Source organism: Macaca nemestrina, chromosome 11, assembly GCF_043159975.1.
Source record: "Macaca nemestrina isolate mMacNem1 chromosome 11, mMacNem.hap1, whole genome shotgun sequence".
Classification (NCBI taxonomy): domain Eukaryota; kingdom Metazoa; phylum Chordata; class Mammalia; order Primates; family Cercopithecidae; genus Macaca; species Macaca nemestrina.
In genome coordinates, this window is record NC_092135.1 from 85460874 (window position 1) to 85477863 (window position 16990).

At 37.3% G+C, this 16990-nt stretch overlaps 1 protein-coding gene across 3 annotated transcripts in view; it reads right to left on the bottom strand.

Moving 5' to 3' along the window:
• The window catches only part of LOC105468250 (tissue factor pathway inhibitor), a 103402-nt gene that overhangs the window by 25758 nt on the left and 60654 nt on the right, over window positions 1-16990 (bottom strand). For all 3 annotated transcript variants that reach the window (XM_071073033.1, XM_011718353.3, XM_011718354.3), the window contains one exon: window positions 12278-12475. In XM_071073033.1, coding sequence (XP_070929134.1) covers window positions 12278-12475 — 198 coding nt within the window. The remainder of the gene's footprint in view (window positions 1-12277; window positions 12476-16990) is intronic.

A 16990-nucleotide genomic window follows, 5' to 3' on the forward strand; every position in this document is an offset into this window, starting at 1 on the left:
CGAACACGGTGAAACCCAGTCTCTACTAAAAAAAATACAAAAAACTAGCCGGGCGACTTGGCGGGCGCCTGTAGTCCCAGCTACTGGGGAGGCTGAGGCAGGAGAATGGCGTAAACCCGGGAGGCGGAGCTTGCAGTGAGCTGAGATCCGGCCACTGCACTCCAGCCTGGGCAGCAGAGCGAGACTTCGTCTCAAAAAAAAAAAAAAAAAAAAAAAAAAAATTTGAAGTTTTATACTTAGGACCATGTGCATAGACATTAAGGATTGTTGTGTCTTTTTTATTAATGGACCCTATTATAAATACCTTTCTTTCTACCTGGTAGTATATCTTATTCTGTAGTCTATTTTTACTAATCATTCTTATGATTAGTGCTTACATATTATATCTTTTTCCATCCTTTCACTTTTAATCACTCTGTCCTTATTTTTAAAGGGCCTTTCCTATAGACAACATGCAGTTAGTTAGTTCTTGATGTATTTTTGCATACAGTGTGATAATATCTACCTTTTAGCTGGAGTGATTGGACCATTAAATTTTAATTTAATCTAATTATCGTTAGAGTTGAATACAAATATCACTATTTGATTTCTGTTTCTCATTTCTTCTTTGTTTCTGTTTCCCTCTGTTCATGTCTTCTTTAGAATTCCTGTAATTGGGTATTTTAATAATAATTTCATCTTCATTATGGACCTATTTGTTATTTCTGCTTGTTTCATGTTTTTAATGGTTGTCTTAAAGATTAGAATGTACTAATCCATTATAGTCTAGTGTCAAGTAATATATGCCATTGTCACCTGTAGAAACCGCAGAGCTTTACAACAATAATCTCATATTTTTCTCCTTCCTTCCTGTGTGCTTTAATTCTAAATCCTTTAATACTAATTGTACTGCCACTCTACCAGGAATAAATTTCCCCAGATCATGTTGATTTGAAAAGCACTTATTTTAAGAAGTAGATTACTGATTGGCACTTTTTTTTTCTCTTTCGGTTCTTTATTTTTTCTTTCTAAAAATTTATTTCTTTTTTATTTTCATAGATTTAGGGGATAGAAGTACAATTTTGTTACGTGGTTATATTTCATAGTGGTGACGTGGATTTTAGTGTAACCGTAACCCAAATAGTATCCATTGTACCCATTAGATAGTTTCTCATTCCCTAGTCCACTTTCTTCCTCCTATTTTTCTGAGTGTCCATTGTCTATTTGCCTATTATTCTACTATGCCCACATGTACACACTATTTACTCCCCACTTATAAATTAGAACACGTGGTATTTGAATTTCTGTTTCTAGTTATTTCACTTAAGGTAATAGCCTCCAATTCCATCCATGCTGCTATAAAAGACGTGATTTTATTTTTAAGGGCTGAGTAGTATTCCATGGGGTATATGTATATATATAAATATCACATTTTCTATACCCAATCATCTGCTAATAGACACTTATGTTGATTTTATATCTTTGCTATTGTAAATAGTGCTGTGCTAAACATACAAGTACAGTTATCTTTTTGATATAATGATTTATTTGTTTTGGGGTAGATATCCAGTAGTGGGATTGCTGGAATAAATGGTAGTTCTATTTTTTGGGTCTTTAGGAAATCTCTATACTGTTTTCCATAGAGGTTATACTAATTTACATTTCCAGCAACAATGTATAAGCATTCCCTTTTCTCCTAATCTTCAACATCTGTTATTTTTTGCCTTTTACTAATAGCCATTTTGACTGGTGTAATATGGTATCTCATTGTGGTTTTAATTTGCATTTGTCTGATGATTAGTGATTTTCAGCCTTTATTCGTATGTTTGTTGGCTGTGTATATGCTTCTGTTGAAAAATATCTTTTTGTGTCCTTTGTCTATTTTTTAAATGGTTTGTTATTTTCTTGTTGAATTGTTTGAGTTACTTGTAGATTTCAGATATTAGTCTTTTGTTCAATACACAGTTTGCAAATATTTTTCTCATTCCTTAGGCTATCTGTTCACTCTGATATTTCTTTGTCTGTGCAGAATATTTTTAATTTAAGTTACTTGTGGTCAAGTTTAACTCTCATTTGTCAATTTTGGTTTCTCTTGCATTTGCTTATGAGGATTCAGTCATAAATTCTTTGCCTAGGTCAATACGTAGGAGAGTTTTTCCCATATTTTCCTCTAGAATTATTACAGTTTCAGGTCTTTCATTTAAGTCATCAATCCATTTTGAGTTAATTTTTGCATAAGGCAAGAGACATTGTTCCAGTTTTATTCTTCTGCATATGGCCATCCAATTTCCCAACACCATTTATTGAATAGAGTGCCCATTGATCACTGTGTGTTTTTGTTGACTTTGTCAAAGAACAGTTGGCTGTAAATAAATGTTACAGCCAGGAGGGAGGCTGTACCCTGCAAAGCCACAGAGGCAGAGCTGCCCAAGACCATGGAAGCCCACCTCTTGCATCAGCGTGACCCTGATGGGAGACTTGGAGTCAAAGGAGGTCATTTTGGAGCTTTAAGATTGGACTGCCCGCTGGATTTTGGACTTGCATGGGGCCTGTAGACTCTTTGTTTTGGCCAGTTTGTCCCATTTGGAACAGCTGTGTTTACCCAATGCCTGTGCCCCCATTGTATCTAGGAAATAACTCACTTGCTTTTGATTTTACAAGCTCATAGGCAGAAGGCACTTGCCTTGTATCAGATGAGACATTGGACTGTGGACTTCTGAGTTAATGCTGAAATGAGTTAAGAATTTGGGGGACTATTGGGAAGGCATGATCAGTTTTGAAATGTGCAGGCGCATCGTGTAAGCTGTCAATGGATCTACCATTCTGTGGCCTGGAGGACAGTCACTTTCTTCTCACAGCTCCACTAGGCAGTGCCCCAGTAGGGAATCTGTGTAGGGGGTCTGACTCCACATTTCTCTTCTGCACTGCTCTAGCAGAGGCTCTCCATGAGAGCCCCACCTAAGCAACAAACTTCTATCTGGGTATCCAGGCATTTCCATACATCTTCTGAAATCTAGATGTAGGTTCCCAAACCTCAATTATTGACTTCTGCACACTCTCAGGCTCAATACCATGTGGAAGTCGCCAAAGCTTGAGGCCTGCACCCTCTGAAGCTCTGGCCCTAACTCTACATTGGCCCCTTTCAATCACAGCTGGAGTGGCTGGGACACAGGGCACCAAGTCGCTAGAATGCACACAGCACAGGGACCCTGGGCCCCAGTCCAGGAAACCACTTTTTCCTCATAAGCCTCCAGGTCTGTGATGGGAAGAGCTGGCACAAAGGTCTCACATGCCCTAGAGACATTTTCCCCATTGTCCTGGTGATTAACGTTCAGGTCCTTGTTACTTATGCAAATTTCTGCAGCTAGCTTGAATTTTTCCTCAGAGAATATAATTTTGTTTTTCCTTTTTTTTCTTTTTCTATCTTGTTTGTTTATTTATTTATTTATTTTATTATACTTTAAGTTCTAGGGTACGTGTGCACAACGTGCTGGTTTGTTGCATATGTATATATGTGCCATATTGGTGTGCTGCACCCATTAACTCATCATTTACATTAGGTATATCTCCTAATGCTATCCCTCCCCACTCCCCCCACCCCATGACAGGCTCCGGTGTGTGTTGTTCCCCAACCTGTGTCAAAGTGTTCTTATTGTTCAATTCCCACCTATGAGTGAGAGCATGCGGTGTTTGTTTTTTTGTCCTTGTGATAGTTTGCTGAGAATGATGGCTTCCAACTTCACCCATGTCCATACAAAGTACATGAACTCATCCCTTTTTATGGCTGCATAGTATTCCATGGTGTATATGTGCCACATTTTCTTAATCCAGTCTAACACTGATGGACATTTGGGTTGGTTGCAAGTCTTTGCTATTGTGAATAGTGCTGCAATAAATATACGTGTGCATGTGTCTTTATGGCAGCATGATTTATAATCCTTTGGGTTTATACCCAGTAATGGGATGACTGGGTCAAATAGTATTTCTAGTTCTAGATCCTTGAGGAGTCACCATACTGTTTTCCATAATGGTTGAACTAGTTTACAATCCCACCAACAGTGTAAAAGTGTTCCTGTTTCTCCACATCCTCTCCAGCACCTGTTGTTTCCTGACTTTTTAATGATCGCCAGTTGAACTGGTGTGAGATGGTATCTCATTGTGGTTTTGATTTGCATTTCTCTGATGGCCAGTGATGATAAGCATTTTTTCATGTGTCTGTTGGCTGCATAAATGTCTTCTTTTGAGAAGTGTCTGTTCATATCCTTCGTGCACTTTTTGATGGGGTTCTTTGTTTTTTTCTTGTAAATTTGTTTGAGTTCTTTGTAGATTCTGGATATTAGCCCTTTGTCAGATGAGTAGATTGCAAAAGGTTTCTCCCATTCTGTAGGTTGCCTGTTCACTCTGATGGTTATTTCTTTTGCTGTGCAGAAACTCTTTAGTTTAATTAGATCCCATTTGTCAATTTTGGCTTTTGTTGCCATTGCTTTTGGTGTTTTAGACATGAAGTCCGTGCCCATGCCTGTGTCCCAATGGTATTGCCTAGGTTTTCTTCTAGCGTTTTTATGGTTTTAGGTCTAGCATTTAAGTCTTCAATCCCTCTTGAATTAATTTTTGTATAAGGTATAAGGAAGAGATCCAGTTTCAACTTCCTACATATGGCTAGCCAGTTTTCCCAGCACCATTTATTAAATAGGGAATCCTTTCCCCATTTCTTGTTTTTGTCAGGTTTGTCAAAGATCAGGTGGTTGTAGATGTGTGGTATTGTTTCTGAGGACTCTGTTCTGTTCCATTGGTCTATATCTCTGTTTTGGTACCAGTACCATGCTGTTTTGGTTACTGTAGCCTTTTAGTAAGTTTGAAATCAGGTAGTGTGATGCCTCCAGCTTTGTTCTTTTGGCTTAGGATTGTCTTGGCAATGTGGGCTCTTTTTTGGTTCCATATGAACTTTAAAGTAGTTTTTTCCAATTCTGTGAAGAAAGTCATTGGTAGCTTGATGGGGATGGCATTGAATCTATAAATTACGTTGTGCAGTATGACCATTTTCACAATATTGATTCTTCCTATCCATGAGCATGGAATGATCATCCATTTGTTTGTGTCCTTTTTTATTTCATTGATCTGTGATTTGTAGTTCTCCTTGAGGAGGTCCTTCACATCCCTTTAAGTTGGATTCCTAGGTATTTTATTTTCTTTGAAGCAACTGTGAATGGGAGTTCACTCATGATTTGGCTCTCTGTTTATCTGTTATTGGTGTATAAGAATGCTTGTGATTTTTGCACATTGATTTTGTATCCTGAGACTTTGCTGAAATTGCTTATCAGCTTAAGGAGATTTGGGGCTGAGATGATGGGGTTTTCCAGATATATAATCATGTCATCTGCAAACAGGGACAATTTGACTTCCTCTTTTCCTAATTGAATACCCTTTATTTCTTTCTCTTGCCTGATTGCCCTGGCCAGAACTTCCAACATTGTGGTGAATAGAAGTGGTGAGAGTGGGCATCCCTTTCTTGTGGCAGTTTTCAAAGGGAATGCTTCCAGTTTTTGCCCATTTGGTACGTTATTGGCTGTGGGTTTGTCATAAATAGCTCTTATTATTTTGAAACATGTCCCATCAATACCTAATTTATTGAGTTTTTAGCATGAAGGCCTGTTGAATTTTGTCAAAGGCCTTTTCTGCATCTATTGAGATAATCATGTGGTTTTTGTCTTTGGTTCTGTTTATATGGTGGATTATGTTTATTGATTTGCGTATGTTGAACCAGTCTTGCATCCCAGGGATGAAGCCCACTTGATCACAGTGGATAAGCTCTTTGATGTGCTGCTGGATCCGGTTTGCCAGGATTTTATTGAGGATTTTTGCATCAATGTTCATCAGGGATATTGGTCTAAAATTCTCTATTTTTGTTGTGTCTCTGCCAGGCTTTGGTATCAGGATGATGCTGGCCTCATAAAATGAGTTAGGGAGGATTCCCTCTTTTTCTATTGATTGGAATAGTTTCAGGAGGAATGGTACCATCTCCTCCTTGTACCTCTGGTAGAATTCGGCTGTGAATTTGTCTGGTCTTGTACTTTTTTTGGTTGGTAGGCTCTTAATTATTGCCTTAATTTCAAAGTCTGTTATTGGTCTATACAGGGATTCAACTTCTTCCTGGTTTGGTCTTGGGTGGGTGTATGTGTCCCGGAATTTATCCATTTCTTCTAGATTTTCTAGTTTGTTTGCGTAGGGGTGTCTATAGTATTCTCTGATGGTAGTTTGTATTTCTGTGGGATAAGTGGTGATGTCCCCTTTATCATTTTGTATTGCATCTATTTTCTTCTCTCTTTTTTTCTTTATTAGTCTTGCTAACAGTCTATCAATTTTGTTGATCTTTTCAAAAAACCAGCTCGTGGATTCATTGATTTTTTGCAAGGTTTTTTGTGTCTCTATCTCCTTCAGTTCTGCTCTGATCTTAGTTATTTCTTGCCTCCTGCTAGCTTTTGAATGTGTTTGCTCTTGCTTCTCTATTTATTTTAATTGTGATATTAGGGTGTCAATTTTAGATCTTTCCTGCTTTCTCTTGTGGGCATTTAGTGCTATAAATTTTCCTCCACACACTGCTTTAAATGTTTCCCAGAGATTCTGGGATGTTGTATCTTTGTTCTCATTGGTTTCAAAGAACATCTTTATTTCTGCCTTCATTTAGTTATGTACCCAGTAGTCATTTAGGAGCAGGTTGTTCAGTTTCCACGTAGTTGTGTGGTTTTGAGTGAGTTTCTTAATCCTGAGTTCTAGTTTGATTGTACTGTGATATGAGAGGTGGTTTGTTATAATTTCTGTTCTTTTATATTTGCTGAGGAGTGCTTTACTTCCAACTATGTGGTCAATTTTGGAATAAGTGCTATGTGGTGCTGAGAAGAATGCATATTCTGTTGATTTCGGGTGGAGAGTTCTGTAGATGTCTATTAGGTCCTCTTGGTGGAGAGCTGATTTCAATTCCTGGATATCCTTTTTAACCTTCTGTCTCATTGATCTGTCTAATGTTGACAGTGGGGTGTTAAAGTCTCCCATTATTATTGTCTGGGAGTCTAAGTCTCTTTTTTGGGTCTCTAGGGACTTGCTTTATGAATCTGGGTGCTCCTGTATTGGGTGCATATATATTCAGGATAGTTAGCTCTTCTTGTTGAATTGATCCCTTTACCATTATGTAATGGCCTTCTTTGTCTCTTTTGATCTTTGTTGGTTTAAAGTCTGTTTTATCAGAGACTAGGATTGCAACTCCTGCCTTTTTTTGTTTTCCATTTGCTTGGTAGATCTTCCTCCATCCCTTTATTTTGAGCCTATGTGTGTCTCTGTATGTGTGATGGGTCTCCTGAATACAACACACTGATGGGTCTTGACTCTATCCAATTTGCCAGTCTGTGTCTTTTAGTTGGAGCATTTAGACCATTTACATTTAAGGTTAATATTGTTATGTGTGAATTTGATCCTGTCATTATGATGTTAGCTGGTTATTTTGCTCATTAGTTCATGCAGTTTCTTCCTAGCATCAATGGTCTTTACAATTTAGCATGTTTTTGCAGTGGCTGGTACCAGTTGTTCCTTTCCATGTTTAGTGCTTCCTTCAGGAGCTCTTGTAGGGCAGGCCTGGTGGTGACAAAATCTCCCAGCATTTGCTTGTCTGCAAAGGATTTTATTTCTCCTTCACTTATGAATCTTAGTTTGGCTGGATATGAAATTCTGGGTTTAAAATTCTTTTCTTTAAGAATGTTGAATATTGCCCCTGCTCTTTTCTGGCTTGTAGAGTTTCTGCTGAGAGATTCGCTATTAATCTGTTGGGCTTCCCTTTGTGGGTAACCCAACCTTTCTCTCTGGCTGCCCTTAACATTTTTTCCTTCATTTCAACTTTGGTGAATCTGACAATTATGTGTGTTGGAGTTGCTCTTCTGAAGGAGTATCTTTGTGGTGTTCTCTGTATTTCCTGAATTGGAATGTTGGCCTCCTTGCTAGGTTGGGGAAGTTCTCCTGGATAATATCCTGCAGAGTGTTTTCCAACTTGGTTCCATTCTCCCTGTCACTTTCAGGTACACCAATCAGACATAGAGTTGGTCTTTTCACATAGTCCCATATCTCTTGGAGGCTTTCTTTGTTTCTTTTTACTCTTTTTTCTCTAAACTTCTCTTCTCGCTTCATTTCATTCAGTTGATCTTCAATCACTGATACCCTTTCTTCCAGATGATCGAATCGGTTACTGAAGCTTGTGCATTTGTCACAGTTCTCGTGCCATGGTTTTCAGCTCCATCAGGTCGTTTAAGGACTTCTCTACAATGGTTATTCTAGCGAGCCATTCGTGTAATCTTTTTTCAAGGTTTTTAGCTTCTTTGCGATGGGTTCAAACCTCCTTCTTTAGCTCGGAGATGTTTGATCATCTGAAGCCTTCTTCTCTTAACTCGTCAAAGTCATTCTCCATCCAGCTTTTTTCCATTGCTTGCAAGGAACTGCATTCCTTTGAAGGGGGAGAGGCGCTCCTGTTTTTAGAATTTTCAGCTTTTCTGCTCTGCTTTTTTCCCCATGTTTGTGGTTTTATCTACCTTTGGTCTTTGATGTTGGTGACCTACAGATGGGGTTTTGGTGTGGATGTCCTTTCTGTTTTTTATTTTTCCTTCTAACAGTCAGGACCCTCAGCTGCAGGTCTGTTGGAGTTTGCTGGAGGTCCACTCCAGACCCTATTTGCCTGGGTATCAGCAGCAGAGGCTGCAGAAGAGCGAATATTGCTGAAGAGTAAATTTGCCGCCTGATCATTCCTCTGGAAGCTTCATCTCAGAGAGGTACCTGGCCTTGTGAGGTGTGAGTCTGCCCCTACTGGGGGGTGCCTCCCAATTAGGCTACTCATCGGTCAGGGACCCACTTGAGGAGGCAGTCTGTCCGTTCTCAGATCTCAAACTGTGTGCTGGGAGAACCACTACTCTCTTCAAAGCTGTCAGACAGGGACATTTCGAGAATGTAATTTCCTTTTCACTTGCATTGTCAAGCTGCAAATTTCCCACAATTTTATTTTCTGTTTCCCTTTTGAAACTGAATGCCTTTAACAGCACCCAAGTCCCCTCTTGAATGTTTTGGTGCTTAGAAATTTCTTCTGTCAAATACTCTACATCATTTCTTCAAGTTCAATGTTCCACAAATCTCTAAAGCAGGGGCAAAATGCTGCCAGTCTCTTTGCTAAAACGTGAGAGTCAGCTTTGCTCCAGTTCCCAACAAGTTCCTCATCTCTATCTGAGACCACCTCAGGCTGAACCTTATCATTCATATCACTCTCAGCACTTTTGTCAAAGCCTTTCAATAAGTCTCTTGGAAGTTCGGATCTTTCCCACATTTTCCTGTCTTCTTCTGAGCCCTGCAAACTGTTCCAAACTCTGCCTGTTACCCAGTTCCAAAGTCACTTCCACATTTTCAGGTATCTTTTCAGCAACACCCCGTTCTACTGGTACCAACTTACTGTGAGCAAGTCACATTTTACATGGATAGCAGCAGACAAAGAGAGAGCTTATGCAGAGACTCCTGTTTGTTAAAACCATAAGATCATGTGAGGCCCATTCACTACCACGAGAATAGCATGGGAAAGACCACCTGCCCCCCGCCCTGTCCCCCATGATTCAATCGTTTCCCAGCAGTCTCTCTCACAACACATGGGAATTATGGGAGCTACAAGATGATATTTGGGTAGGGATACAGAGCGAAACCATATAACACACATTGTTAGAAAACCACAACCACTTCCATTTTCTAATCTCTAATAGCCATCTCCTCTCTTCAGAGAGACCACCATGCTGTACTTGGGTTTCCTTCCTATAATGGCGGTTTTGAATGCCTTCATACCGGAAGCAGGGGAGATTGCAGGGCTCATCATATGTATTTACCTTCTCCCAGAGGTCACAATCCTACACTGCCTTTTGTTCAATGTTTGCAAACAGTAGTTTTTTACATTTTGCCCAGTTTTATAGTTCTTTATGTTGGCAGAGAAAGTCTTGTTCTATTTGTCCATCATGGCTGCAGATTAAATTCTCTCCCTAGGTGCATTTTTAAAAGTCTAGCCATATTTTTTCTATATACCAGCTATATCCTTATCAGTAGTCTGCTGTATAAAACACTCAGACATTCATACTATAATGGCAAGTGATTTTTTTTAAATGGAGTCTTTCTTTGTTGCACAGCTGGAGTGCAGTGGTGCAATCTCAGCTCACTGCAGCATCCACCTCCTGGTTTCAAACAATTCTCCTGTGTCAGCCTCCTGAGTAGCTGGGACTACAGGCACATGCAACCATGCCCAGCCAATGTTTGTATTTTTAGTAGAGATGGAGTTTCACCATATTGATCAGGCTGGTCTAAAACTCCTGACCTTAGGTAATCCACCCTCCTCGGCCTCCCAGAGTGCTTGCATTACAGGTGTGAGCCACTGCACCCAGCCTCAAGTGACTTTTGATAGATAATGCGGAGATGGAGGTAAGAGAGTTACATTTACATGCTAGCCAGAAATTATATTTTAAATGATGATAAGCAAGGCTATCACTGGTGAGCAAAATGATTACATTGATTAACCTTTAAAGAAAAGAGTAACTTTTGCACAGTGATAAACCATAAGAGTTGAACTATACACATATATAAAAAGAACAGGTATATATTTCAAAGAAGAGGCCAGTTGATGAAAATAAATCGCCTGCTAAATGGAAGAGTGGGGATTAAAAAGAATGAGGCGACCAGGCTTCTAGCCAAGGTACTGACAACTAAGAATGATTATCAACTCAACACAAAAGGATACTTGGCCCAATATGTATGGAAGAAAATGGGGTATAGAAATCTGTGATGAATGGAAAAAGACCAAGCAATCACAAAAACCAAAGGCACCACTGAGGACCACTGAGTTGCCTAAACTGTGTTAGTAACATTCCTAAGGTGTCTATGGAGAGGAAACACAAATCAGTGCTGTGAGGTTAAGGAAATATATTCATGTCTATTCTCTTCTTTTAGCTCTGGAGCATACAACAAAACATCTTACAGAGTCACAGAGGAGAGAAGTTCACTCTTTTCACCACATTGAGGTTTTCGCACAGGCCAAGAGCACCATGATGCCAAGGCTGTTTAGTAAAAGGTATTTAGAAAGCAGTAACAGACTGTGAATGCAGAGCTGACTGATTTGCAAAAAACAAGACATCTAGTGTTACTAACCAGAAATATCATTTCTGTATCACCTCAAATGTGTCCATCCAGCTCTCCAAACATGCTATGGTAGAATATTGTGCTAGAAACTAGGGAAATAAAAGCAACTCAGCTTATTCTATCCCTTGAGTAACTTACAATTTGGAAGAATAACCTGAGATTTTAAAAAAATTCAAAATTTTTGTCAGTAATTATTTGTAATTTATCTTAGTGAGACGATACAAAATCACATACAATAAGGTAATTAGCAAAATTTGCAGAAAAAGTTAAATTTTAGTAGGATTAATGTAGAATAAAAGTTTAATATAATATGATATCCTTTTGAAATTTGTAACTTAGTAATATTAATATAAAACATTGGGTTTAGTTAAGCCCACAAGGGTCATCAGGGATGATTTTTCTTTTCTATGGTATTCTATTTTTATTTCCTGTAGTATTTCAAGGTTCCAATAATAAAAAAAACCTTAAATTTCATATATAGTTCTACTATTTTATGCAGCTTAGAATTTTCTAATAAGAGCCATAGAGCTTCAGTTTCCAGATTCATGATCTTGAGAGAAGATAGAGATGAGACTATCGTATTGACAAAGGAAAGACTAAGTCAGTGTGACTAAGAGTTTTTCTTCTGCCAACTGAGATTACAAGTCTGGGAGACTGAATTACACCCACTTTATTTCAAAAATACGTCACAATTCTGTGAACGTGAGTTGAGGATTTTTTCTTCTGTCTTTATTATGGAGAAGAGTATAAGACAATAAATGAGGCCTCATATATTTAGTAATTCACTGATATTAAAAAATGAAAAATGATAGTTGAATGTGCAAGCTGACCTTATCTAAAATTTGATAATTTGCTTTAAAATGTCTCTGAGGCATATGGAGAGTTTCTGGTACCTATAAATATGGGTATTTCACGGAACAATTCAGAATGATCATTTTCCTTAAATGTTTTTAGACTTCCCTGAAAGTCTAAAAATGTGGAACTAAAAGATTCCTTGGAAATATTAAAATGGCATGAAATTACTCTTCTCCCTAAATTATCAAATCCATAATTAGACTCAATAGCCCTAAAGGGTCTTGAGTAATAAGGGTTCCCAGAAACCTACCTCTTGTGCACACTTTTTTGCACTCTTCCATACTTTCAAATCGATTCTGATTTCCTCCACATCCCCCATATATAAATTCTTCACACTGTCGAGTGAAAATATTGAAGAAAAATCTCTTCATGATTGCTTTACATGGGCCATCATCTGGCTTGAATGCACAAAATGAATGCATAAGTTTCAGTGGTGGCAACTCAGTATCTATAAGGTAAAAATAAAAGATATAACATGTAATCTCCATCAACACTATAATAATGTTCTTTATTTCCTTTTTAATATATCCTGATTTTAAGGAAAAGTGCAATAAAACACACTGATAAGAAAGTTACCAAAATTGTAGATAAAGTTAATAAATTCACCAAATGAGACACAACTTCTAGACTCTTGTTAGAGAGGTATTGCTTAAATCATACCAACCGAACTGGGAGGGAATTGAGTAGTAGTTGTAAGGCAACTTCATTCAAGTGGATGTGTCCCCAATAGACCTCTTCTTTTAACTCAGCTAGTGGACAGTTCTTTGAATTTCTCTCCTTAACCCACACTTGTGTCACTTTTTACACATAAAACAACTCTTTAAAAGCAACAGCATATTCACATTCATATATATATAGATACACACACACACACATATGTATATAACACTATATTAAACCATTCCCTAATTATGAAAATTTATGTGTTTGATGTTATGAAAAATATACTTCATGGTGCTTTTTTTTTTAACTTACCATACCATCCTTGGGTTTTAATAATGCTGAAATAATGTAAATAATGCTATGTTTTAAATAGAATGAGGCAATTCTTTTGACTTCAAATTATAAATTTTTTCTTTAAATACTTAGCTACTAATTTTCATAACAGAATTTTCTGTCCTGGGAATGGGCATACAAATAGAGGAAACTCAACTAGATTTTTTAAATATTTTATTTTTTTCAAGTCCAATAAAATTAATAGGAGCCTAATATTAAATAAGTTCTATTTGTTTACCAGTAAAGATAGACACTGAAAATTGTGGGTGGTGCAACCAAAAGAATAATGACAAAAATGCCATATAATACTTCTTGAATATTTTCTGCATATTGAGTCTATGTATTTTCTATGTCTTTGGCAATTTATTATTAATCTCTTATGGGGAATATTGAAACCAATAAATGACCTAAACCAATTTTTCCTCTAGGGGGCAGCAATATTATATTAAATTAAACAGATGAGTATAAATATCTTGAAAAAAAGTGTTTTCATGCATTCTAAAATAGTTTACTTTGAACAACAACAACAAAATGAATGGATGAGACTTTAACATTTTCACATAAAATATTTTTAAGGCATAAAATACAGGATAAGTTTTTGGAGTATGATTGTCTCAAAAGAAATCTGTTTTAAATTTCCTGTAATTTCAAAATGTGAATTTTTTGAAAGAGAAAATATGCATATAACAAAAGTTAAATTAGATAATTTTATTACTCACATTCCGCCCATAATATATTATTATTCTAATCATCAGTTTTGAATTCATAGCAAGTATTAGTTTTATTTTAGTAATGATAAAACTCTTTGTAACAAAATGATTGAAATGATATTGTTAATTTTTTATATGAGTCATAAAATTGTAGGTAGTATTTACAGTCTTGGAAGGGTTAAAAATACAGTTTTCTATACGTAAGTTGGCATTTTCATGCTGTTTGATTCACGTGACACTAATTAGTTTTGAACATGTAAATTTTATCTCAACTACTAACCTGCTTTCAATTTTTAAAAATTCTAGTTAAATTTACATAATACCATATCATTACTTTGATCTATTTGGTAAGTTAATTGATTTTTTTTTTCAATTGAAATAAATTGAGCTGACAGAACTGATAGAAGAGTATGTTTTTCAGGTCCAGAATTTGTTAAGTTAGAATAACATATGACAGATAACTATTATGAAAGAAGGATAGTTTCAGCACCAAACACAGTTGTCATTAAATAACTAATTAGCAAGTAAGAATGTTGATCAAACCTTTAACTAAAGTTGAGTTTTATGCACATATGTAGTTGTGTGTCTTCAAATTTCTCTGGAGTTATTTTCAATTGACAAAATGTAATGTTTGTGTTTATGACATGATTTTGAAAATAATTTTATTTTTATTTTTTTTATTTTTTTTAAATTTATTTATTATTATTATACTTTAAGTTGTAGGGTACATGTGCATAACGTGCAGGTTTGTTACATATGTATACTTGTGCCATGTTGGTGTGCTGCACCCATCAACGCGTCATTTACATCAAGTATAACTCCCAATGCAATCCCTCCCCCTGCCCCCCTCCCCATGATAGGCCCCGGTGTGTGATGTTCCCCTTCCTGAGTCCAAGTGATCTCATTGTTCAGTTCCCACCTATGAGTGAGAACATGCGGTGTTTGGTTTTGTGTTCTTGTGATAGTTTGCTAAGAATGATGGTTTCCAGCTGCATCCATGTTCCTACAAAGGACACAAACTCATCCTTTTTGATGGCTGCATACTATTCCATGGTGTATATGTGCCACATTTTTCTTAATCCAATCTGTCACTGATGGCCATTTGGGTTGATTCCAAGTCTTTGCTATTGTGAATAATGCTGCAATAAACATACGTGTGCATGTGTCTTTATAGCAGCATGATTTATAATCCTTTGGGTATATACCCAGTAATGGGATGGCTGGGTCATATGGTACATCTAGTTCTAGATCCTTGAGGAACCGCCGTACTGTTTTCCATAATGGTTGAACTAGTTTACAATCCCACCAACAGTGTAAAAGTGTTCCTATTTCTCCACATCCTCTCCAGCACCTGTTGTTTCCTGACTTTTTAATGATCGCCATTCTAACTGGTGTGAGATGGTATCTCATTGTGGTTTTGATTTGCATTTCTCTGATGGCCAGGGATGATGAGCATTTTTTCATGTGTCTGTTGGCTGTATGAATGTCTTCTTTTGAGAAATGTCTGTTCATATCCTTTGCCCACTTTTTGATGGGGTTGTTTGTTTTTTTCTTGTAAATTTGTTGGAGTTCTTTGTAGGTTCTGGATATTAGTCCTTTGTCAGATGAGTAGATTGCAAAAATTTTCTCCCATTCTGTAGGTTGCCTGTTCACTCTGATGGTAGTTTCTTTTGCTGTGCAGAAGCTCTTTAGTTTAATGAGATCCCATTTGTCAATTTTGGCTTTTGCTGCCGTTGCTTTTGGTGTTTTAGACATGAAGTCTTTGCCCATGCCTATGTCCTGAATGGTACTACCTAGGTTTTCCTCTAGGGTTTTTATGGTATTAGGTCTAACATTTAAGTCTCTAATCCATCTTGAATTAATTTTCATATAAGGAGTAAGGAAAGGATCCAGTTTCAGCTTTCTACTTATGGCTAGCCAATTTTCCCAGCACCATTTATTAAATAGGGAATCCTTTCCCCATTTCTTGTTTCTCTCAGGTTTGTCAAAGATCAGATGGCTGTAGATGTGTGGTATTATTTCTGAGGACTCTGTTCTGTTCCATTGGTCTATATCTCTGTTTTGGTACCAGTACCATGCTGTTTTGGTTACTGTAGCCTTGTAGTATAGTTTGAAGTCAGGTAGCTTGATGCTTCCAGCTTTGTCCTTTTGACTTAGGATTGTCTTGGAGATGCGGGCTCTTTTTTGGTTCCATATGAACTTTAAAGCAGTTTTTTCCAATTCTGTGAAGAAACTCATTGGTAGCTTGATGGGGATGGCATTGAATCTATAAATTACCTTGGGGAGTATGGCCATTTTCACTATATTGATTCTTCCTATCCATGAGCATGGTATGTTCTTCCATTTGTTTGTGTCCTCTTTTATTTCACTGAGCAGTGGTTTGTAGTTCTCCTTGAAGAGGTCCTTTACATCCCTTGTAAGTTGGATTCCTAGGTATTTGATTCTCTTTGAAGCAATTGTGAATGGAAGTTCATTCCTGATTTGGCTCTCTGTTTGTCTGTTACTGGTGTATAAGAATGCTTGTGATTTTTGCACATTAATTTTGTATCCTGAGACTTTGCTGAAGTTGCTTATCAGCTTAAGGAGATTTTGGGCTGAGACAATGGGGTTTTCTAAATATACAATCATGTCATCTGCAAACAGGGACAGTTTGACTTCTTCTTTTCCTAACTGAATACCCTTGATTTCTTTCTCTTGCCTAATTGCCCTAGCCAGAACTTCCAACACTATGTTGAATAGGAGTGGTGAGAGAGGGCATCCCTGTCTTGTGCCAGTTTTCAAAGGGAATTTTTCCAGTTTTTGCCCATTCAGTATGATATTGGCTGTGGGTTTGACATAAATAGCTCTTATTATTTTGAGGTACGTTCCATCAATACCGAATTTATTGAGCGTTTTTAGCATGAAGGGCTGTTGAATTTTGTCAAAAGCCTTTTCTGCATCTATTGAGATAATCATGTGGTTCTTGTCTTTGGTTCTGTTTATATGCTGGATTATGTTTATTGATTTGCGAATGTTGAACCAGCCTTGCATCCCAGGGATGAAGCCCACTTGATCATGGTGGATAAGCTTTTTGATGTGTTGCTGAATCCGGTTTGCCAGTATTTTATTGAGGATTTTTTGCATTGATGTTCATCAGGGATATTGGTCTAAAATTCTCTTTTTTTGTTGTGTCTCTGCCAGGTTTTGGTATCAGGATGATATTGGCCTCATCAAATGAGTTAGGGAGGATTCCCTCTTTTTCTATTGATTGGAATAGT